We start from the raw sequence: 24,960 nt of genomic DNA on the forward strand, positions 1-24,960 counted from the left end.
AGGCCCTTTCCCCGGCGGCCTCCGGGACCTCGCCGAGCCTCCTGGAAGAGAAGGGTCTATTAGAGAAAGTTGCTAACCCTTGTTGAGGGCCGGGCGTTCACCCGCGAAGACGTTTAATCTGCATCTCAGTCGTGAGGGAGAGATTGGCGTCCTGTTCACAGAGGAGGAAACAGGCCCCCAAAGGTGAAATCATTTGCCCCAGGTTGTGCAGCTGCGAAGTGGCAGCTCTGGATTCAGAGCGAGTCCTGGCCGACGCCGAAGCTCTTCGCCCCGCTGCGGGGTTCGCCGGCTTGACCTGGGATGGGAGTCCCGGGGTGGGGGGTGGGGGGTGAATTAACAGTTTCTGCAGCGTCGTAAGTTCTCCAGGTCTGCGAGGGGCCCCGGAATCTGTATTTTCAACATCGGTCCCCTGACACGTAATAACATATTGCTGCCCCGAGAACGGAGCAAGAACTGTAGCTAATTGTCGTGTTAAGCTTTTAAGGCCTCAGTTGAGAGAAAATGTCAAACGAGAGCTTCCTCTACACGTCTTGTGGGACTGGAGAGTTGGTATTTTGGGGCAGATGACAGCCTCTATCATCTCCCCACGTATTAAATGAGAAGAATTACATATTTGTTACCTGGGGAATTTGTTAAACATTCGGATTTCTGGGCGCCCAGCCCAGCTGTCCTGAATCAGAAAAAAGAGGTCCTGGTAATCCGTAGGCTAAACAGGCTATGAAATAAGCTTGTTACCTTCGAGAACCTGCGGTGAGAAGCTTTTTAGATAGGCTCATAAAGAAATGGATCATAGTTTCAAAACACGCCTAAGCCTCCCTGGTGTTGGTAGGTCTGCATGCTCCTGTATGTGCTGTGAACTAAAACTTTACTGGTGAAAATGCCAAAGTAATATGACATTACTGGCCATTATGAGGTGGAGTCTTCAATTAGCTGGAGACTGGAACAATAAAATTTGAATAGTAATACATCTGCTATTGACTTCTTGAGTGATGTTAGTGAGGCACTTAACCTTGTGGTCCTCTTACATGTCTCCACAAGGCTTATTACACTTGTATCCACAGGAAGGGGAAAGGGAAACATCGATGTGAGAGAGAAACATCAATCAGTTGCCACCCATATGTGCCCTGACTGGGGATTGAACTTGCAACCTAGGTATGTGCCCGACTGAGAATCAAACCTGCAGCCTTTTGGTGGAGGGGATGACGCTCCAACCACCTGAGACATCTGGCCAGGGCAAGGCCGTGAATGTTTGTAATGAGCTTCGAGGGAAGTTTGATGCAACCAGTGTTATAGGATATGGAAATGGGTTCGGAAACTGAATCTTAGCCTATTTCTCAGTTTCCAGGTAGGTGGAGTATTAGTTTCCTTAACTTCTGCTCTGGGGACTCATAAGAGTAATGTCGTTTATAATGCTAGTTTTAGGATTTCTTAATGTGCACTTGTGAATGAAGGGAAGGTACTATAATAAGATTGCAAAAGGTAAACCTTAACAGCAGCAGCCCTAAGTGATTTAGTAGGCTTTTTGATTGAGATGTTGTGATGCCAGAAGTTGGTTTTATATAGACGCTCTGATTGCTGTTGAGCAATCTCTTCTGCCTGAAAGGATTATAGTTACCCTTTAGTAGTATAAGTTCTCACAACCCCTATTAAAAGCACGTGTGTGTGTTTTTTAAACAGGTAACCATTGTGCGGTTCATCAGCAATGAAATCTTCTGAAAGCTGAGAGCAGAAGCCTTTTTGGTCAACATGGAGGACAAAAGACGGCGAGCCCGCGTGCAGGGAGCCTGGGCCGGCTCAGCCAAGAGCCAGGCCGTTGCTCAGCCAGGCAAGAACCAGTGGGGACCCTTGCGTGTGAATGTGGACAGCTGTCATCCTCTTTTCTTTATATCCCTCTGGTTTATAATGGACTCCCATTTCGATGTTAAAGAGTTATTTAAAATGTAGCTGGTATTTTCTCTGAATTTGTTGACGGTGAGCTAAGGGTTGATCTTTAGTGTTTCTCCCATTTAGTCACTACACTCAGATTTCGATGTTAAAGAATTATTTAAAATGTAGCTGGTATTTTCTCTGAATTTGTTGACGGTGAGCTAAGGGTTGATCTTTAGTGTTTCTCCCATTTAGTCACTACACTCAGACCTTTCAGTGCGTGTGTTGAGGTCTTCAGTAGATGTTACTAATTAATTTGTAGATGTCATGGAGGTCACCTCTAAGTGGATTTCATTGGTCCTTGCTCAGTAGGAGGTGATGAGAGCAGACTTTTCTCTCTCTTGCTTCAGCTACCACTGCTAAGAGCCATCTCCGCCAGAGCCCTGGTCAGACCTGGACGAACAAGGAGCATCAATTGTCAGACAAACAATTTGTATTTAAAGAACCCCAGCAGGTAAATGCTTGTTTCTCCTTCAACATTAACAGATTGTTTATAAGTTATATTCACATGGTAGACACTCAAATAAGTAGTGACTGAATAAATTCACTAATAAAAGGAAAGTTAAAGGACTATAATAATAATGAAATGGAGAATATCAATTTCTTAGTATGTCTGAGAATTCTTTGTCGTCTTCCCCCAAATTATGGGCATGTATAAGTCCCCCTTTTTTTTTTGGCACATAGGCTATTCATGATTAGAGATTAGAGGTTGCAGCATGGCTAGAGCTTTCATTGCTGTGTTCGGTGCTCATGCAGCAAATGTCTCTGGAATTGGATTGAAATTTCAGCAACTACAATGCTTGATAGCTTTTTTTCCATAGGGAAAAATGTAAGAAACAGTGAAGATTCACTGTTTTTAATAATAAGGGAGAAAGCTAAATGTCAGGCATCATGCTATAGCAGTGATTTTCAACCTTTTTTATCTAATGGCACATGTAAACTAATTACTAAAATTCTTTAGCACACCAAAAAGTATAACTTTTGTCGATCTGACATTTAAAAAGGTATAATTTTGATTGGTTTACCAAAAAGAAAGTTTTTATCTATTTTTCTCCAGTGTGACTTTTTAAAGAATCAGGTGCCTATACTTGTATATAAGGATTCTAGTACCAAGAATTAACCAATCAGACGCAACCTGATTATGTGACATAACCAATAAGATGCAACCCTATTATATGACCTATATATTTATGGTTCAGACAGGGCATTCACACTGGATAGCTGTTGTTGTGTTGGCTGTTATCATTTTCTTATTTGACAGTCTAAGACAAAAGAGGTCAGTGCCCCTGACTAAAGAGTCAGGTATTGCGTGTTTTAAAAATTATTGTGGCACATCAATTGAAAATTGCTGTGTTCTAGTAATGATTTTATAAATGATTAAAACCCCTAACTTTATAGAATATCTTCTGTTTTAAAAAATCTCCTGGAAAGGTTTTCCTAATGCTGGCTATTAGGAAAATGGATTAATTCCAATTGCATCGTCTTTTTTTTTTTTTAATATATTTTATTGATTTTTTACAGAGAGGAAGGGAGAGGGATAGAGAGTTAGAAACATCGATGAGAGAGAAACATCGATTAGCTGCCTCCTGCACACTCCCCACTGGGGATGTGCCCGCAACCAAGGCACATGCCCTTGACCAAAATCAAACCTGGGACCCTTGAGTCCGCAGGCCGACGCTCTATCCACTGAGCCAAACTGGTCAGGGCTGCATCGTCTTTTAACTCTCACTAGTAACTAAGAAGAGCAGAAACAAGGGTTTCTGGTGGGATAGTAAGAGTTTGGAATAAAAAAAGGATACTTTTGAACCTAAATTATTTTGACCAGAATGAAAGGAAATGGTAATCCTGCTAGTCAGCCTCCCTGAGGGTGAGGAGCCATTCCACAGTAAGATCTGCCTCTTTCCTTGCAGGTGGTGCGCACAGCCCCTGAGCCTCGAGTGATTGAGTAAGTAATTTGCTGCCTTCCTCTAGCTCAGCGGTTCTCAACCTGTGGGTCGCGACCTCTTTGGGGGTCGAACGATCCTTTCACAGGGGTTGCCTAAGACCATCGGAAAACACATATATAATTACATATTGTTTTTGTGATTAATCACTATGCTTTAATTATGTTCAATTTGTAACAATGAAATTGGGGGTCACCACAACATGAGGAACTGTATTAAAGGGTCGCGGCATTAGGAAGGTTGAGAACCACTGCTCTAGCTGTTGCCTGCACTGAAATGGAGAGTCTAGGATTGTTCCCTCACCCTGGTTTTTCCATCTGGAAGAGATAACAGCTCAGTTAGTGTCTTAATTTTAGGTTGGGATATTCCTATCTCGGATGTCTTTAAGCTGGGTCTTTTGAGAAGCCTTTCTGGATTTACTGATGGTGTGGAAAGTGCAATAAGATATTCTACGTTAAATTCTGACTGGTGTAGATTTCCTGACCCTACTTCACTAATATGACTGCAGATAGCTAAAATATCTCCTAGGTTAAGACGGGGTGTGGGGGAGTATTTTTCCTGAGTCATTGGAACATGGCTCTTTGAGAAGCCTTTAGGTACCATTTTACTAGCAATGCTTATGAAAGCTGCTAAAAATCTAGATGACCCTACAGTCTATTTCTTAAAACCACATAATTGTTTCAGAGCAAGTAAATGATAGTAAACATTTCATTCCTCTTATATTAATGTGTCTAAAATGTTCTTTTCAAAAATTGTTAAAGATGCTTTGACTCCTCTTTTCCTGCTTTTCAATTTCCATCTGATGTACATAAATTGTCAGTCAAAAGCATCCTTTTATTTTAGCAGGTTAGCATTATGCTTATGTTATTGCTCATGAGCAGTCTGTTAAGCTGTTTGGCTGTTAAAGTTTGACTTATATATCTTAGAAATATTTTAAACTAACACAAATGTCATCACCCTTTCTGAAAGGGTATGTTTTTGTGGGCTTGCCACTAGTTGCTATGTAACTAGTCCTTAGGTAAGTTATTGTCATCTCTCTAGGCTTTAGTCTCTTTGTCTGTAATATTAAGTGTTTTGACTACTTAATCCCATAAAGCCCAGTCTAGTAGCTCTGACAGTCTTTGATTGTTTTACAAATACCAGTGTGATATTGTCTCCATTCGTGATAAAGAGAATAAATAAAACCATGAAACCTGTTACAAAATGGGCAATTGTGAGTTTGGAAGTCAGGAGCAAAGTGACAGAACTGATTGCTGTTTAACCCTAGGGTTTGTTAATTTTGGTTATCTAAAGTTAGCTGTGCTAGATTTTTTTAATAGCCAGAAGTGTGGCTCACATTTAAAGTGAGCCAGCTTCTAAATGTGGCCCAAAATATATCACATAGCAACATTGTATTCACACTCTGGGAATTCACACACAACACGTTTAGAAATGTGATCAATACTGTATCTGTAACAGTAGTTCTGCTACATTTTGGTTCAGAGGAACTCACACATCTACCTAAGAAACTGCTCAGAGATTGTGAACTACTCACTCACATGGCAGAGGGGTGTGTGAAAACTGTTCCTTTACATTATGCTCCTGTTCAGAGATTGTGAACTACTCACATGTCAGAGGGGTGTGTGAAAACTGTTCCTTTACATTATGCTCAGTAACGTACCTCTTTCCAAGAAGTATCTGACACAGTTATCTGGATAGAGGCACCTATCCAGTCGGGAACATTTCTCTTACGCAGACCTCGCCACCCAGCACATATGCAACAGTTTTGTACTGTTGCAAACTTGATTAAATTCACTTAGCTTTTATTGCTCAACTACTATGTGCTAGGTGCTGGGAAACAGAGTAATAACCCATTTCTTGCCTCTCAGTAGCCCACAGTCTAGTAAATGAAATGCACATGTGACCAGGTACATTGTAATCCTGTGTATCATGAAACAGTAGATTTGTATGTGAGTTCTTATGGTAGCACAGAGGACGAGATGTTAACATTTGGGTGGATTTAAAGGTCAGGAAGGTGATGCTGAGCTGAAACGTGGTGGTGTAGTCAGGAGAGTCCAGGCAATAAAGTTGGTCGAGCCAGGAGGTGGAGCCAGGTCACAGGGACATTAAATGCAGTGTTTTTTTTGTTTGTTTGTTTTGTTTTGAAAATATATTTTATTGGTTTTTCACAGAGAGGAAGGGAGAGGGATAGAGAGCTAGAAACATCGATGAGAGAGAAACATCCATCAGCTGCCTCCTGCACACTCCCCACTGGGGATGTGCCCGCAACCAAGGTACATGCCCTTGACCGGAATTGAACCTGGGACCCTTGAGTCCTCAGGCCGACGCTCTATCCACTGAGCCAAACCAGTTAGGGCTAAATGCAGTGTTGACAAGTTGATGCGGAGCCTTGAAGGACTTTAATCAGAGGAGGAACCTCATTAGACATGCATCTGAAAGCAACAGATGCGCACAGCCCTTGCTACCTGTTAGATGCATCCCTTTTCCAGAGTTTCCAAAGGAGCACTCTATTTGGCACTATTTCGGCCTAAAATATGGGTGAATAGAAAGGGATAGGATCAGAGTTTATGTTATTACAGCCTTCATCTCGTGGTCTGATCTTGTCAGGATCTGTTCCCAATGCCATTAATGATGTACTGCCATCTCGCCCCTTATCTCAGTGATAGAAGAAGGTGGGGCTGTTCTTGCCCTCATTGTTAAATGACTTTGGTGAGCCAGGACTTTGAGAATCCAAAGGACAGCCTTTCCACTGGGTGGAGGGTATTGTTTTGTTTGATACTAACAAGTCTGTCTTCTTTGTTTCTTTAGCAAAGAGGGTGTATATGAAATTAGCCGGTCACCCACAGGCATATCTCGGTAAGTGACATTAATCAATGCATAAGTGTACTAATTGTCACTATAAAATAATGAGGCATTTAAAGCAAAATATATCAGAACTTACATATCTAAATTAATTGCTTAGAAGTCTCTGTAATTACTCAGTGGCACTGCCATTGTTATAACCCTTTCTGGAGCCTCCCTTTTAAAGCAAGTTTAACAGTCATACAAGGAAACCAGTTGCATTATTTTGGTCACATCTCATTGTTAACCAGGTATAGCTTAAGGTGAGCTTTGGCTCTTTCAGAATATCAAATGCATCTTCAAAGAGTAAAAAAGTTCAAGAAAATGTCCCAAGGGCTTTCAGAACACTCCTTAACACATTTTGTACCACTCAGGAGTTTTCTCGTGTTTCGCGTGCCATCTGTTAAGGACCGCTCACGAGTGTTCTCGTTTTTCACGCCCATGGAAAAAGGAGCGAATCTAGATACTTATGTAAATTTTGTTTGGTCCCTCTTCATAGAGGAAAATGTTTTACGCAGTACCATACGTTAAAAAAGTACTAGGAACTTTAATTGTTTTTGTAAATAAAAATGTTATAATTATTGAAAAACAACACCTAAAGTGCATTATGATGATTTAAATAACGTGCAGTTTGCCCAGAAACGTGCGGTCCCTGGCGTATGTCTTAGAGATTTCTATGCGGTACACAATGTGTTAAGAAGGATCTCCAAAAGGATTTGAACTAACTTAGCAGTGTTGAAATAAGTGTATATACAGTGAGAGAAAGAACCATCATTTGGATATTTTAATTTCAATGTAATCATAAGTTATTGTTTCCCCTACAATTGACATAGTATCAGAAGAATACCAGTTGTTAAAATGACACAGGGCCAGGCTTACTTTACTTTTCACAGCTACCCTCTGAAGTGGATATGAACTTCATGTTACAGGTTACAAAAACCAAGGTTCAGAGGTTAAATAACTTGCCCAAGGTTTCACCGCTAAGCAGTGCTGAAGCAACATTTGAACCATGTCTATAAGAGCCCTTATGAATCCCTTTATCCTTCATGCTGCTTTTATTTGTCTTAACACAAGTTTATTTTACATCTGAGCATCGTGACCTGGGTGATGTTGGGCTTTGCTTGCTATGGGAGGTGTGGTGAGATGATTTCATCTCCCCGTGAAAGGAGGCATCATCCAACTTAATTCACTCTGCTAACAGAGTCTGCAACCCGTCTTTTTTGTGTTGTTTAGTTACTAATGGTTCTTTCTGCTACAAGGGTGTGTTTGTATCCTGGCTTTGTTGACTTAAGAGAAGCCGACTGGGTATTGGAGCAGCTTTGTCAGGAAGTTCCCTGGAAACAGAGGACCGGCATCAGAGAGGGTAAGTGGATCTCTGAGATCGCAGCTGTTGCCGCCTGCCTCGCTTTCTGGAGTGTTTTCCAACACCGTTGCCTCTTTTCTCCACAGCTATCTTAAATAGAGATTCAAAGCCTACCAGGCCTCAAGGATGCGTAGAAATTAGCCAGTCAGAGAAAGGGGACAGAGGAGTAACAGGTGGTACTCAGAACATGGCAGGAGAACGGGGTGGGCGGGAGTTCAAGGAACCAGAGCGTTTGGGTTGGCCGAACTGTGGCTGACACGCTCACCTCCTTTTGTGTTTGTTCACTACCTTTATTCCATCACATGGTGCCAGTGTCCCCCTTTCTTCATAGAAACTTCCAGGGCTTTCAATCTTTTTCTGATTGTACTCGGCATACGTTTTTTCACAATCCTTCTTACCGGCTTTTTAGTCTCTTTCTTGTTTCACTGGAAGAGTCCCGTATCCTGTAGCTTCAGCTGTTCTCTCCTGAGCTTGTCAAGATTACCTGCCTTGGAGCCTGCTCTGTGGTCAGCCACAAGCTACTAGAGCACCTGTAGTACCAGAGGGGGCCACTGAGGGGCATCTGTGCTCTCATACAATTTCTTTCTGGCAAATCAAGTGAATTTAAATTTTCCGTAAAAAAAAGGCGAAGTATACTGGCTTCATTTGACTCAAACATCAGAACAACTCAGCTCTCTCTCCTCACTCCCAGCAGTTTCTATAGCAGGGCTTTTGGTGACAGACTTGCCTTTGATTACAGACTTCGTTATTCAAAGTAATTGTTAATTTTAAGCAAAATACAGTAATTTTCTAGTCCTTAGTTTTCAGATCTGTGAAATGGAGCTAATAATAATAATACCTACCTTATAAGGTTGTTGTGATAATTAAATGAGATAATGCATGGTAAGTACTTACCAGAATGGCTGGTACATAGTAAGCCTTCAATGAATGTTAGCTGCTTTTACTATTATTGTTCTTATTGTTGTAGTAGTTGATACCAATTGCAGGGGAAAATAGATCTATGAATAACTCCCTTTCTAAATAAATTGGACATAAAAAACTTGTAAAATCAGCTGCATGCTGTGGTTGGTCAGAGTACGTTTTTCTTTGTTCAGAATCAAAGGGGCTTATATGGTGGTGACACATAGGTAAATGGTCTGTCTTATTTCTTTTAAAAAATATGTATATTTTTATTGATTTGAGAGAGAGGGGAAGGGAGAGGGAGAAAGAAACAGCAATCGGTTGCCTCCTAGGGGCACCCATACCGGGGACTGAACCCACAACCTGGGCTTGTGCCCTGACTGGAAATTGAACTGGTGACCTTTTTGGTGCACAGGACAATGCTCAACCAACTGAGCCACCCCAGCCAGGGCCTGTTTTGTTTTTTTGTAGGGATGTTGGTGCCACAAATTCCTACCTACAAAGCTTCAGACTCTGGGTCCTGCTTTTTAGATCCTCCTTGTCTCTTGTTGACTCCTTCATTCTTATTTGTGTCTGACACAACTAAGTCACACGTTCTCACCTCATAGTTTGCTCAGATTGTTTCTGCCAACACCTCTTCTCGTCTTGAAATCGCATGTTCTCTATGAAGGTGGAGCCTGGGTCAGAGCCCATCCTTGCTCTGCCTTTGTATTTCTCATAGCTTTTTGCACAGTGTGGTTAGCACTCAGTAGGTACACCTTAAATAGCATTAAACCATTTCAAAGGCCCTGTATTTTCTTTCTCAGATGTAACTTACCAGCAACCAAGACTCACAGCATGGTATGGAGAACTTCCTTACACTTACTCCAGAATCACTATGGAACCAAATCCTCACGTATGTTGGAACATTGCTGTTGTATTTCTTTACATAACTGTAGAGTACTAGAAAAGAACAATAAAACACCTTACAGAGCTGCATGATGGTTCCTAGTTCAAAAACCCTCTGGGTTCAAACACTGAGTCTGTGCGTGCACCGTCATTGGTGAGAAAATGTGGAACTGAAGTAAAATGGGATCAGACTCCCGGATTTCAGGAAAATGAACCACTTCTTCTCCTGTCTCCCCCTTCCCCAAGCCTTTCTGGCTGCAGCCCTCTGTGCATACCCTGGGGCACATTTGCTGTGAGCCCAGAGTCCTTACGGCTGGCCAACGAGGTCAGAATGTCTCTTCATTTTTCAGGCTGTGTTGTCATTTGTGGAAAACATTGGTGTTTTTCTTGTTGACTTTGGATTTCTTCTTAGACCTCAACTTATTGCTTTGGCTTGTTTCTAAAAATTTCCATGACAGACAAAGAGATGCTAGTATATAAATTAAGCTTGTCCAGAGGATGGAGTTGAGATCCAAGAAACAGCTCCTTGTTTAGTCCCTGGAATCTTGCCTTTGGCAGATAATGTTATGCTTATGGAAAGAGACTTTGAAGAAAATGGAGTTTGCTTACGGTATTGGGATAAACAGAAATGTGACATGACACACTTCAGAGCTTCCCATAATTTATAATTATAAACTATCCCTGTGCTAAAATGTTCGTGGGTAAAACATTGGTGTGGGGTCGTGGCTTTTTTACGTAAGGAGAGAGCTCTGTGCTTTGTTTCTGGGCTGCATCTAGAGTGTGATCCAGGGAGGTGTTGAGACCTTATATCTGAGGTTGGTTTGGAAACAAGAGAATGGAACTAGGCCAACCCAACATAGACTGCTGCATGTTCCTGTCCGAATTAATGTACCTTTTTGTCAGCAGTCACAGCAGAGAAGCTGAGGATTCAGCAGGCTGTGGGAGAGAAGCTCCTCATTTATTCTAGTTAATCCTTTAGAACAGGATTCCTCAACCTTAGTATTACTGCTTTGGGCTGGTTAATTCTTCTTTGTTGGCGCTGTGCTGGGCATTGTAGGGTGTTTAGCAGTTAATCTGACTTCTGCTCACTGAATGCCAGAAGCACTCTCACCACATCATGACAACCAAAAGTGACTCCAGACTTGACCAAACATCTGCTGAGGGGCAAAACTGCCCCTGGTTGAGAACCACTGCTTTAGAATAAACATAAGGCACATAAGATCTGTTGAGTAGAGTAGTCTTTTATGCTTGGAGGACATTTTGACAACTCTTAAAGGGTATTTCTTTTAATGGCAATCCTTTTATTATAATGTAAGTAATAAGTATGTATTATTGAAAATTTAGAAACTGCAGATAAACATGAAGAATACCAAAATTTTGGGTAATTCTTCCACCTGATGTTTTGGTTCCAGTCTCTTTATTTCATTTTAGGCAAATATATGAAAAGAATACAATAAATTACGTATACTTAATTTCTTTTTTATAATTTAAATTTTGTTTTTTAGTTACAGTTTACATTCAGTATTACTTATTTTGTATTAGTTTCAGCTATACAGCATTGTGGTCAGTCAGTCATATACTGTACAAGGTTATACCCCAATATTTCAAGCACCCACCAGGCACCATATATAGTTATTACGACACTGTCGACTATATACCCTGAGTTGTACCTTGCATCTCTGGGACTGTTTTGTGACTACAAATTTATAGTTCTTAATCCCTTCACCTTTTTCACTCAGTCCTCCAACCCCTGTCCTTCTGGCAACCATCCATCAGTCTTTTCCCTGTATCTGTGAGTCTGTTTCTATTTTTATTGTTTAGTTTGTTCTTTAGATTCCACATGTAAGTGGAATCATACGGTATTTGTTTTTTTCTGACTGACTTATTTCACTCAGCATAATACCCTCTAGGTCCATTCATTTTATTGCAAATGATAAGATTTTATTCTTTTTTTTTAAATTGATTTTAGAGAGAGAGACAGAGAAACATCGATTTGTTGTTCCACTCATTTATGCATTCATTGTTGCTTTTTTTAAAAAAAATATGCTTTTATTGATTTCAGAGAGAGAAAGGGAGAAAGAGAGTAGCATAGATGTGAGAGATAAACATCCATTGGTTGCTTCCTATACACACCCCTACTGGGGATCAAACCCAAAACCTAGGTGTGTGTCCTGACCGGGAATCAAACCCATAACCTTTTTTTTTTAATTGATTAAGGTATTACATATGTGTCCTTATCAAACCCATAACCTTTTGGTGTATGAAACAATGCTCCAACCAACTGAACCACCAGACCAGGGCATTTCTCATATTTTTAAAGGGGGATTTACTAATGTGTATATATGTGTGTATTGGGGATACTTGTTTGATTTTAAAATAATTATCTCAATCTTAATATCGTGTAACACAGGAGCAGATTCAATCATAGGTTATTAAACTTCTTTTAGTCTTTGCTCAAACTAAATCTCATATGAACCCAATATATGGAAGTAGCAGAGTGCCTTAGCTGCCTGGAGTCCCACCACTTGGCCTTTCCTTTCCCCTGTGGTAATCCCAGAGGCACCTCTGAGGTACCTAGGACTGTACAAAACACTGTTTGAAATCCACTGAATGGGTCCTTTCACTTCTGCGATTCATATTTTCTCAGACTCTTTTCCTCAAATGTCTTTTAAGGATAGCATGGCTTCGCTGCACAGTGAGATGACGCTGAATTTTAATTTAGACATTCAGCTCTGAGGGATCTGTATATAGAGTATTGGGTGGAGAGTCTAAATTAATCCTCTAGTTCATTATCCCCCTTTTTCTCCTTTTCTCCTTACTTCACCACCAAAAATAACCAAGAAAAAAATACATAGCCACTTAGAAACATAATGCAAACCTGGTGTTATTACAGTGCTCAGTCCTGAAGCAAGTCAGGGAAGTGCTAATTGGTTTCTCACATAGCAGAAAAGCTATCTTCCTTCGTTACATTATGGTTTTTCTTGTTGAGTATAATTCTAGCATCTGATCTTTATCTCCATGAAGTTAAGCTTAAAGCTATAAAATAAATAGGAAATATGGCTTGCTAACATTGTAATGGAATTTCACTTTGAAAATTATTCTCTTGAATATGGGGTAATTTAATAAGATTTCTGTTTTATTGATCTAAGTTTTGTTCTTATCACTGTTTATCTTTAAAAATCCTCTGTTAGAATGCAATGCTAACATTCATAACAAGGAATCCCAGCTTTTGCTATGGTTTCCCTATCACAGCAAAGCTGAATGATTCCCCCATATGCTTCCCTGGCAGTTTTACCTGACAGTAGCCATGGGATATACATAATAATAATAATAATATAATAACATTATTATTATGCTTTCCTTTGCTAAACATTCATTCCTTCGCTACCAAACCTCAAACATGGACTTTGAAGGGTTTCTGTAACGTATCAGTTCTTACAGTACAATCTATGGACCCTGGAGGAGGGCCATGAAATCCTCTTTGGAAATCCACAAGGTCAAACTATTTTTATAGTAATACTAAGTCTGGGTGACATGTTTACTATGTTGAATTTGCACTGATGGTGAATAAAAAAAGTAATGGTGGATATAACTTAGTTTGAACCAGGCATTGTCATCAAACTGTACTAATAACCATTGTATTCACATTTGTGCACTTCCAGTTTTTAAAAAAATGCTGGTTTCCTTTAAGAACATCCCTGGATGAAGCAGTAAACATTAGTTTTATGAAATCTCAATCTTTTTAATAGTTTGAGGAAATGGAAAGTATGTGCAAAGCATCCTGATACAGGCCCAGTATGGTGGTTATCAAGAAAAAACATGTGTGTGATTGTGTAAGCCATAAGCTGAACTGGCTACTTTTGTATGGACCATTTTTTCTTTGAAATATCAACTAGCAGACAAACTATAGTTATTCACACTTGAGTATTTGGCAGACATATTTTAAAAAATGAATGAGGTGAGTGTCACTTCAGGGAAAGCAACAGGATTTATTACTAATGATAAAGGTTGTATTTTCAAGCAAAAATTAGCATTTTGGAAAAACTCATAACCGCCACCTTGAACCTGACCTCTTCTCATTACTTTGCCTTTTCTGATGAGATCCATGGTAAAGTTAATGGATGTGATTTTTTTGATATTATATGATGAAATGTGTCAACAGTTAGAAGATCTGTATAACTCAGTGAACCAATGTTTCCTAGATGTTACAGAAGTATACAGGATTAAAAGATCCATTCGAAATGCAGCATGGACCAATGATTTAAATATAACAATATGAAAAGTTTGTTCAAACAGTTTCAGATTCCACATTGCAACTAACCTTTAGAAATCAGGGCTTGTTAAATTTTGGTGTGATATCAAAGACTATCTGTAATTATTTGAAAAGGCTATAAAAGACTCTATTTTCTGACCACATAACTGTGTGAAGGCAATTTTCTTCACATACTTCAGCAAAAACAACATACTGTAACAGATTGAATGCAGAAGCAGATCTGACAGTCAGCTGGCTTCAGTTAAGCCAGACATTAAAGAGACTTGCAAAGCAGTGCTGCTCTTCTCACCCATTGTTTGTATTAGAAAATATAGTTATTTTTCATAAAACATTATTTTGTTAACATATAATGAGTTTGCTATTTTTAAAATATATTTTATTGATTTTTTATAGAGGGTAAGGGAGAGAGATAGAGAGTTAGAAACATCGATGAGAGAGAAACATCGATCAGCTGCCTCCTGCACACCTCCTACTGGGATGTGCCCACAACCAAGGTACATGCCCTTGACCGGAATTGAACCTGGGACTCTTCAGTCCGCAGGCCAATGCTCTATCCACTGAGCCAACCTTGTTACGGCTATAGTGTCTTTAACAGTTTGCTATTTTTAAAATGAATTAACCAATAGCTAAATTTTTTTTTCAGCTATAATTTTTAACATGGCAAATCTCATAGCCGTAACCCATATAAACAGAAGGTCTGTGGGGTCCTCAGTAGGTTTTGATAGTGCAACCACTGTCCTAAAAGAAGCTCTGTAAAGCATTGCGTTTTCTTGGAGGAGAGACATAGAATTTTAACAAGAATCAATACAAGCTATGCTGCTTATAGCTCCAAAGTACAACCTAAGGTCAGGGGTCATAGCTTCCTGTAGTGTAGATTGTTATTTCTAAAGTATAAACTGCATAATGAACTTGGTGCTCAGGAGGCAGGGCTGTGGATCTGTTTAAATCTTCTCTAGTTCACAGACTGTACACTTATCAAGGCTATGTCATAATTTCATCCTGTAGAAAAGAGTATTTTCCCCCATTAAGTTGAGTTTCTAGGAAACTAACCACTCTGGAAATATTAAATATTTTTTAAAGCAATTCTGCCATTCACAATAAAATAGGAATAGGATGGACAGAGGGCCACCCAGCAAGAAAGTTGTTTCGCTCCTCACACTTTAGTCTGTGTTTGCTATCTACCTGGCAGCCCATCAACTGTGGTGCAAACCAGACTCACTGCTCCACTTCCCACCTTATTGACAACCAAAGTGACTGCCTTGAATGGACAGTTCTTCTTTCCAAGGGTCATGTATTTAACATGGAAAGGATGAGATGGGTAGATAGGCCTGGTCCTCATAGAGTTGTTATGCTAAGTTTAGTACCTTAATAAAATTGCAGAGATTAACTTGCTTCAAAATAGAAATAACGGATGGGAATTAAGCACTCTTCCTGCCTTCTGTCTATTTCATTCCAAGTGGTTTGCTTGTTCCATGCTCCTGTGTATAAAATGTGACTGATTTTGCATTTTCTTTCTGTTTTTCCATATGGCTCTCTGCTCCTTTCCTTGGCCTGGTCACTGCAGTGGCACCCTGTGCTGCGCACACTTAAGAACCAAATTGAGGAGAACACGGGCCACACCTTCAACTCCTTGCTCTGCAACCTTTACCGCAACGAGAAGGACAGTGTGGACTGGCACAGCGATGATGAACCCTCACTAGGGAGGTGCCCGGTCATTGCTTCTCTCAGTTTTGGTGCCACGCGCACTTTTGAGATGAGAAAGAAGCCCCCGCCAGTGAGTACTCTTTTTTGCTTTTAAACTTTTATGTTCTTCCTGCCTCCAGTTATTCTGTGAAAAAAAGAGTGCTCCTGTTTTCAGATTTAGAGGATAGAAGTGTGTGATTTGCTAATGAAACATTTTGAACTGATTGCTTACCCCATGGTTAACTTTTGACTTCTGAAGTGCCCATTCGCTCATTTACTTTTCTACCCGCCACTGCCTGCCATGTGCCAGGTGCTGGTAAAGTCCCTTTAGTTGTCTGCCAGTAGCAAGGGGATCTGCACTGTAACTATGGGAACTGATTTGATAAAAATACAGATCTAATAAGTAAGAAAATTTGTCCTTGGTGGAAAGGACAGGCACAGCCCCTGTCCTCCTGGAGACGGGATAGACAGATATTACTAATTACCCACATAATTACAATGATGGTAAATGCTATAAAGGAGGACTTATAAAGAGATGGCCCAAGCTAGAGGGGCCGAGAAGGGAAAGGAAGGAGTGTTCTTCATGGCACTGTTGCCTCTTCCCTGTGAGGAAGCATCACATGCATCTGCATTGCCTCCTTAGCCTTCTCCCGGAATACGGATGCACCTGCCATTTCTTCAGAGAGGAAGTTCAAGCCAGATGTTGGAGGTGGTGGTCTGTCCAAGTTCAGATAGAGAAGCAGTGACTAAACTGACTATTCAGTAATTTCATTTTTCCATCCCAGCTCTTTTATTATATAACATTGAGTAATACAAGGCTGTTAATTTTTTTTTTAAGTATAGAAGCTTAGGACTAAGGTAGATAGAAAGATAGTAGAAACTCTAAGAAAAAAAAATCTCTACCAAATTATCTTATTTCCAGAGTTTGTGTCTTTTTCTAACCAAGGTTCCCGATCATTCCTTTTACAATATTGAACCAGACCTAGGCAGTGTGGAAGGCCTGCGAGGCTGTCTTGAATATGACTTGATCCAGACCTCATAGATACTGTTAATCAAGCAGTGCTTGTGTCTGTCCTTCATCAAACATCTCTGAGAATGTAGTTAATGGACTGGACTGTTTCCTGACATGTGTTTGGGTTTCCCAGCACAGTATTTTGAAGCACAAGGTGTTATTTTACATTTATGCCATTAAGTACCGTTTGTATGTATAATTCCCATTGATTTAGGTTTTCTTTACTTTGTTTACACAGAAACCGATCAATGTTAGCAGGGGATTGTCAGTTGCCATTGAGTTAGTTATTGGGTGAACCTGCTCCCTGAGCACTTTGAGTAGCCTTCACACTCTCATTGGCAGTCGGCCTTCTCTTGTACCAGGGAATACCGTTCGAGAAGCAGACTGCCCGGCCTTTGCCATATTCCTTTTAGGTCTGCTTATGCTTTTCTACACAGGCTTCCACTCAGTTACATCCCAAGTTCACACATGGGAAGAATTCATCCTGCCCTTAGTAAGACTCCTGTTACATGAGTGGCAGAGAAACACCACGTCTCATTTGTTAATTCAGACCCTCTTCTCCGGCCAGTCATATGGAACACCAACTATGTGCTGGGTGTGGTCCTGGGCGCAGGGCTGTAGCTACGTAAAAGATGAAGTGATCCTCCCCCTTGGAGGTCATGATCCAGCACATACCAGTGCTGTGCCTTCCCCCCGGGTCATCCCTCCTTCCTTCCAATTGGCAAAAAGCTGTAATATGTCCAACAAAATCTTTACTGTAATCCTAGTGTCTAGTTCTTCACAGTTATTTTCTTTGTTCCCAAGTATTTACGTATTCAGTTACTGTTTCTTTACACCCGTACATTTACCATCATCCCCTTTTAAAAACATTTTTGGCCTCTTTATAGATTGAAGTTTAAGAGTTCCCAAAGCATTACTTCTGGATAATTAGTTTTACTGTATAAGCAGTCTCCAGCTACTATTAAGCATTAATAATGTTCTTGTGCCCAGAATATCCCCATTCCTTTTCGCCTCCAGGAAGCTGAAGGTCTTCATTTACTGATATAAAACATTCATGGTGTTCAAGAGCTGTTTCTTGGTAACATACTTCAGTTATGTTATAGGTTAATGCGTGGGTGGGGAATATAACTGTCACATAGCACTGTTTCTCAGGGCAACCGCTTGGAACAAAACGTGTTAAAGAGAGAGACTGCTCATACTGAAGCCCTATCTCCTCAAGGCATCTTGGAGTCTGTTTGATGAACACGAGGGAAAGTACAGGCCATGAAACACTAACAATGTGGTGAAGTCCCTTTAGTTGTTTGCCAGTAGCAAGGGAATCTTCACTGTAACTATGGTAGCTGAGTTGATAAAAATACAGATCTAATAAGTAAGAACATTTGCCTGAGATCTTGAAATAATGGTGGCAAAGGAAACAGATTTGGGGAGAAATATAAGTGTGTCAGTACCTCAGGTTATTGACTCTAATAAGTTTGGCTTCCTCCTACATAGTCTTAGCTATGATTGAACTTGATGCAATTGTATATTCCTTCAATTCTGGCTTTTGTTTAAGATGGGGAAGTTAAATGTTAATATATTTAAATTATGATCATGCATAAGTGAATACTGTTTGTAAATGAATTCCCCCCCGCCCCCCCCCCCCGAACCTGTAGGTCCCATTCTTGGGTAAAGAGGACCCACATTTAAACTTTTTCAAAAACTCCTGCCAGTTTCTTTAACAAATAAAAATCTAGGGCTCTGCAAATCCAGCAAAACTAGAATTGCAAAAGCCTTTCTTTAGTTGACAGCCTGCAATGCATCTAGAGCACATTGTCTTCATCCTATTAAAATGATAGCTTTCTGAAGGATTGAAAGGAAATGGTTATTGCAAGTCTTTGTCTACTTTCTTTCCACACTCCAGTGATAGCACTGAGAACATGAGAACATGACTCATGACTCATACAACCTCAGGTAAAACATAAATTTAAAAGCATAAATTGGGTGAGTCTGCTGTGTGGAATTTGTAGGAGTCTGACTTTCTGTAGCTCTTAGGCACCTGTCTTTGTATGGCACTATAGGTTGTAATTTTCCTGCCTGTCACCAAGACATTCAGAGTGTGCTAGAAGCTGTCAGAGGAATCCCTTTCAAAATCCAGTTTGTTTTAGCCTATCAGAAGGGAAGCTAATAGCTGTTTGACTTGAGTCAGTTTCTCATCTGAAACTGACATAGAAGAATCATGAGATTTCCTGCACTTCATTCAAATATGCAATGTTAAGACAAAGAGGCATCTGTTTAAATTATGGAGTACTTTCAAAGAGAAATAGTCTTTCTTTTTTACATTCACACTCCTCCACCCCTGCAGCAGCTGTTTGTTTTGGTCTGGCACCTTAAGCAGATCTCTGTAGCTGCTGATCTTCTGAAAGCTGTTCCAGTTCCTCACATTGTCGTCCTAACAAGCTCTCCCTGTGCTGAGATGGTAAGGAGATCTTTGTTTCCTAAGCATCAGTGCCCCTCTGATTCATGCAGTTGGCTCAGTCAGTTTCATGCTTGCATCATCCCTGGGATTACACATTTCTCTCCTCCAAGATGTCCATCCTTTTTCACTGTCCTGCCCATTCATTGTGATTGTAGAGTAGGTTATTGTTTCCTTTAATGATAATAAGGTGCTTGGGGCATATTAAACTAGTCGGATCTTGCTCTTCCATTCACCCCATCCCTTTTGTTAATTCAGTTAAAGACTGAGTGAATAGCACACTTCTATCTATCTACTTACTTGCCAATGTCAGGATATACCGTCTTAAGACAAAAGTAAACTTTACCAAATATACCTCAGTAGACATTGTTTAGAAACCAAGAACCTTTTTTATTCCAGCAAGCTGAGTTTGTTAAAGCTTTTCTGCACTCCTTGTCCCAAATGCAGTTGTACTTTTCAAACTGCATCGTGTCCCTGTTGTAAAGATTAGTCTGGTCCTTCGCCCAGCTAGCTTTAATTCTATACTGAAAAACAAGCTGGATGGGGAACTACAAAAGCCATTTGGCAGGCTGCTATTTCTCCGTCAGTTACCATGGAAACAGTGATGGCTGAGTTGGGGGTTGTTATTAGGTAATAACAGGAAGTTTGTGATACACTGGAGATTCAGATGTCAAAAGCCATTTTTTTTTTTTTTTTGGTAGCAAATTACTCATGGATAAGTTCTGTCCTTCATCAGCTGGATCCTGAAAAGGTGAGGGGCTTCTTATCTACTACAAGGTGATTGAGTTGAGGCAAATTAGATATTTCTCTTACCACTCCTCCCTCTAGCACCTTCTGAGGGATGTGAACCCTGTGTGTGTCACCAGGAGAGATGGTTGTAAAACCACTTGTAACGGCAGAGGCTCTGAGAGTGCCCAGTGGACTGGAGTTCCCAGTGCCTCCCTTGCTAAGAGCAGAGTATAAAAAGGTCAGTTTGATCATAAATACTGACATTTTTCCAGGACTTTAGAAGAAATAATGATGTTGGAATCCAAAATAATATAGTGACTAGCTTCAATTTGAAAACTAGATAAACCGTGTGTAGTATTTCATAGAGTAGTAACAACCTCCCCCTTAGCCAGCACCCCCTCATGCTGTTCCAGTTATTCATACTTATTAGTCTGTTCCCTTCTTACAGCATCTGTCCCGAGAAATTACAAGAAATACTTGAAAGAAATCCTTGATTACCATCGTTTTTTTAATACATACCCTAATGACATTTAGAATATCAAGTTTTGTTTCCTATTTCTGAAATGATGTTGGTAAAAAGCACTCATCTGCCTCATTTATACTTACTCCTTTTTTTTGTAGGTGGATATGGTAATTGGCAGCCACTTGATAGGAGTAATAGAAAGTTTTCCCAGGAAAGGCACTATGAAAGTTGTTGCAGTAATCAGTGAATTTTTTTAAGCTGTTATAAATGCTAGATGTCATGGTGACTTTGTAGATGTGGGAATTGGAAAAGGAAATGACTAGCAGTGAAGCTGAACTCCAAGATCCCCTGGGCCCGTGAAATGGCATTCACTGAAGGAGTAGAGGGAGGCTCGGGGAGGGTGAAGGGGCCTGTGCATCAGGCATGGTGATTGAGTTTTTGAACTTCTATCTCTAGGGTCATTTATAAGCGGTTTGGAGAGTGTGAGTGAGTGAGTGGGTAAAGAATGGGTGCATGTGTAAGCAGGTAGTCCTGGGGGGACTTGAATTATCTTCAGACTTGACATCCTTTGGGAGTTGGAATCATCCTTTGCTTCCTTGGGGCTTTATGTCAGGCTAGAATCCAGGCTCTGGTGGCCACTGGGTATGATTAATTTTTGCAAAGAGCCCTCCAGTTTTGTGCTTCCTGTAATAGTACTTTTAGTCTTAGGAGAACAGCCAACGAGATTTGTTGTTATTGGGTATGGGGTCTGCTTCCAAGCTCAGCTTTTTTAGACCTTTCCCAATGGTAGGGTTTTTTTCCTTCCCTTTACTCATAGGAACTGATCCTAAGCCTTGTGGTGATTTCTTATTCACAAGCCACATTTTCATGGTGGATGATTGCTTAGCTGAGGCAGGAAGGAGCTTAGTGAATTTGAAGAAGGATGCCCCATGCTGGAGGAAGTGAGCAAATGAGAGTAGCGGGTAATGGGATGGGGCGAGTGGGCAGGACCAGGCTACGCAGAGACTCATGAACCTCAGGTAGGAGATTTTATTTTAAGCACATCAAGAAGCCATTGAAGTGTGTTAAGCAGAAGAGCAACATGCTCTGACTGACAATTTTACAGGGTCTGTTGCTACTGTGGAGAGCCTGGACTAGAAAGGAGCAAGAGTAGAAGCCAGTAGACCAGTTAGGAGGTTGTTAGACGAATATGTGTGGGATCGAGGCAGAGAAGGAGGGACACGTGGATGAAACTCAAGGGGCAGGGTGTTGTAAGAGAGGCATGGGAATAATGGTCTGAAAGTTCGGAGGTCTGCCACTTGTTTCTGAGCTCTACTGGATGGGAGAGACACAATCACCTTCCACATGAGAAAGTTTCAGGGAATTTGGAGTCTTCTGGTGAGAGCTAGGTTTCAGTTGGGACAAGGAAATGTAGAGGGACTCCTCAGAGCACACAAGGTTGAGAGGATATAGGGGTATTTGCTTATCACCGAATGGGAATTTCAAAAGACACAGTGGAAGGTGCAGGAAGTAGAGAGTGGGGTGGGATTATGTCTGGTCAGGCTGTGTCCAGGAATGGTTTGGGGCTGAATGCCCTGCTGTTAACAGGTGACTGAGAAGTTTGCACTTTTGCTGGGGACTGGGATCAGTTGGATGTCAGGAATGGTGGAACATGTTTTCATTAAATCTTAGAGGAAAGAGAGCATTTGTTTTTGGTGCAACAGTCTGAGGTGAAAGCTCTTTGAGATAACAGTTCCTTTAAGGTGCATTTCTTGGAAATACTATATTACCAAGAATGGAATCTTCATCTCACGAACTCCTCTGATTTCAAATGCACATTTGTGTAGCTGAAATGACCGTGACAGTAAGTGTAAAGAAGTTTGCTTTTGCTTAAATTTAGTAACTTCTTGTCCCTGTCCTACCCCAGTACTATATCAACAACAAATCTGAACAGCAAACACTATCAGCAAGTATGTCATACTCAGCTGCCTTTGCCTTTAACCTGTCCAGTCTGGAAGGAAAGACGGGCATCTCTGTACTAGTGTTGTGTGCAGCGCTAAGTTCTGGATGCCTGCGGAGAGAGCTTCTGCAGTGAGTAATTGCCCCGACCTCGCAAGCCCTCTTCCATAAGTGAGTGAGTGTGGCATTGGTGAGGCGCAGGTCACGGTGTGCCAGGGTAGGATGATTGAGTGCATGTGCCAGTCCTTGTGCTTACTATTCTCACTCACCTCACCAGAACCCTCCATGCCAGATCAGTGCCAAAAATCAGGATGCCCTAGCTATTTGGCTCAGTAGATGGAGCATTGGCTTGTAGACTGAAGGGTCCCGGGTTTGAGTCTGGTCAGGGGCACATGCCCTGGTTGCGGGCTCGGTCCCCAGTAAGGGGGCGTGCAGGAGGCAGCCAATCAATGATTTTCATCATTGATGTTTCTATCTCTCTCTCCCTCTCTCTTCCTTTCTGAAATAAATAAAAAAATATATTTTTAAAAAATCAGGAAAGGGTTTGGTAAAAACCCAAAGATTTGTTTTGGCAAGTGAGTTTAAAACCTTTTTGAACAGATAACCTCAGGGACTTCAAATCTACGTTTTTTCAGCTAGCCGCACTTAAGCAGATCTTATTTCAGAAACAGCTGCTTCTGTTTTGAAATTAATGTATTTCAGATCGATGCTGAGGATGTCATTTACTATTAAAGTGTGGCTTGAGTCAGCAGAACGCTGTAGAGATGGCTTTGCAGGGTCCTAGCTCTGTTTTCTTTCCATAATTTTCATAGCTAATATGCTTGTTTTTGTCAGATTTTAAAAATATATTACCACTGTGGACAAGACGTCCAGCTGTGCTCTTGTGTTGGTGCTGTAGAAACAACGCTGCAGTCTAAATATAGCTGCCAGAGTAGATGATCCAGGAAGCAGCCTAGAAGCCAGGGAGGTTCTCAAAGCCAGTCAACACCACAATTTGCAAGGGGGGGGTTGGTGGAGAGAGGGGGCGAAAAAATGATTTTGGCATAGTCATAAATTGGGAGCCAGGGCAGGTCAAGGGACAGTTGGCCCTCAGCAGGTTAAGCAGCTGTAGCACAAGCTAACATTTAGATTTTGAAGTATTTCAGTCTGCAACAAAAGCCTGGGCCATACTTCTCAAGCAGCTCCGCATATGTCTGATCCTGGATCATAGAGCCAGGGAAGTCCCTATTGTATCTGTTGCCATCTTGAGGAAACACTTTGCTTGACGCTCCAGACATTCACAGTAACATCTTGCTTTTTTCTTGGTTTTGAAGCACACATTCTGCAATAAGTTGTCTATATCTGCAGTTTCCCTTTCCTCACAACTTACCTCACTCTGGAAACACCTGCTGTCTAGATACATGCCCACCACTGTGCTGTATACGACACCATTGACATAGCAAACACATTGCTTCTTCTCCGTCATTATTCTCTTCTTCCTTGTAATGTTGGTCACCAGTATCCATCACCTCTCTGCTGGAAACTCAGCCGTCTATTAGCTGCTTTTACTTTCTCCTTTTGGCTTCTGAAATACTATATTACCTTTGTTGTTCTCATACTTTTCTCATTGCTACTTCTCTATCTCCTTTGAGGTATATTCTTTTGCCTCAACCCCCCAAATTTGGATGTTCAAGGTTATCTTTGATTCTGCTATCTTTGTCTACATTATTTTTAGGAGATCATAAACTGGCAATAGATTGCAAACGCCATATGGCCTAGGTCCATTTCTGTCCTATTCATTATTATGTCCCCAGCACTTAGTAATCTGTGTGTGTGTGTGTGTGTGTGTTCGTTCCTGTGTATTTTCAACGGCCTTTTCTGCTTGAGTTGATGTAACTGAGATTGAGAATAGGACTCTCGAAGATGAAGTAGCGTGTGTGTCCTGAGCTTCCTATCAGGCACTACTACGTGGAATAGCAAAGGGGCGTTAAGAAGCCCAGCAGATGATGGCATTGCTTAGGAGCTTACCAGCCAGGCAGGAGGACGGAGACATGGGCCTAAAACAGGGATGGGCAAACTTTTTGACTCGAGGGCCACAATGGGTTCTTAAACTGGACCGGAGGGCCGGAACAAAAGCACGGATGGAGTGTTTGTGTGAACTAATATAAATTCAAAGTAAACATCATTACATAAAAGGGTACAGTCTTTTTTTTTTTTTTTAGTTTTATTCATTTCAAATGGGCCGGATCCGGCCCGCGGGCCGTAGTTTGCCCACGGCTGGCCTAAAAGGAGGAGTCATGTGATGGGTCCATCGGCAGCACAGCTGGGCAGCTCTTGAGCTGAATTTGGTCCTCAGACTTGTTTTGTTTATACTACCCAGTATTTTTAAAGAAACTGCATTAGTTGCCAAAATTGATAACTCAAGAGCTTTTACATAAAAATTTCACTTATCAGCTTCCCAGATTTGGCAACATGGGGGGACAGTGAGCTGGCTTTGCAGAGCAGCCATCCCTGTGCAGGCCCCATGCTCCCTGGTTCTCCGTGGTCCCCACTCCCCGCTGTGTTGTGCT

The 24,960-nt window shown here is 41.1% G+C and overlaps 2 protein-coding genes across 2 annotated transcripts in view; both read left to right on the plus strand.

Annotated features, from left to right (window-relative positions):
• Nucleotides 1-6: 6 nt before the first annotated feature.
• ALKBH3 (alkB homolog 3, alpha-ketoglutarate-dependent dioxygenase) overlaps nucleotides 7-24,960 on the plus strand; it is a 31,240-nt gene continuing 6,286 nt past the window's right edge. The window contains exons 1-8 of the mRNA XM_005870740.2: nucleotides 7-183; nucleotides 1,678-1,825; nucleotides 2,277-2,380; nucleotides 3,837-3,871; nucleotides 6,678-6,725; nucleotides 7,970-8,073; nucleotides 9,780-9,868; nucleotides 15,699-15,908. Coding sequence (XP_005870802.1) covers nucleotides 1,747-1,825; nucleotides 2,277-2,380; nucleotides 3,837-3,871; nucleotides 6,678-6,725; nucleotides 7,970-8,073; nucleotides 9,780-9,868; nucleotides 15,699-15,908 — 669 coding nt within the window. The 5' untranslated portion in view covers nucleotides 7-183; nucleotides 1,678-1,746. The remainder of the gene's footprint in view (nucleotides 184-1,677; nucleotides 1,826-2,276; nucleotides 2,381-3,836; nucleotides 3,872-6,677; nucleotides 6,726-7,969; nucleotides 8,074-9,779; nucleotides 9,869-15,698; nucleotides 15,909-24,960) is intronic.
• LOC102243068 (probable inactive 1-aminocyclopropane-1-carboxylate synthase-like protein 2) overlaps nucleotides 15,841-24,960 on the plus strand; it is a 105,321-nt gene continuing 96,201 nt past the window's right edge. The window contains exon 1 of the mRNA XM_014543304.1: nucleotides 15,841-15,908. The gene's annotated coding sequence lies outside the window, so the exon portion shown is untranslated. The remainder of the gene's footprint in view (nucleotides 15,909-24,960) is intronic.

This window comes from Myotis brandtii, unplaced genomic scaffold (genome assembly GCF_000412655.1).
Source record: "Myotis brandtii unplaced genomic scaffold, ASM41265v1 scaffold324, whole genome shotgun sequence".
NCBI classification, from domain to species: Eukaryota; Metazoa; Chordata; class Mammalia; order Chiroptera; family Vespertilionidae; genus Myotis; species Myotis brandtii.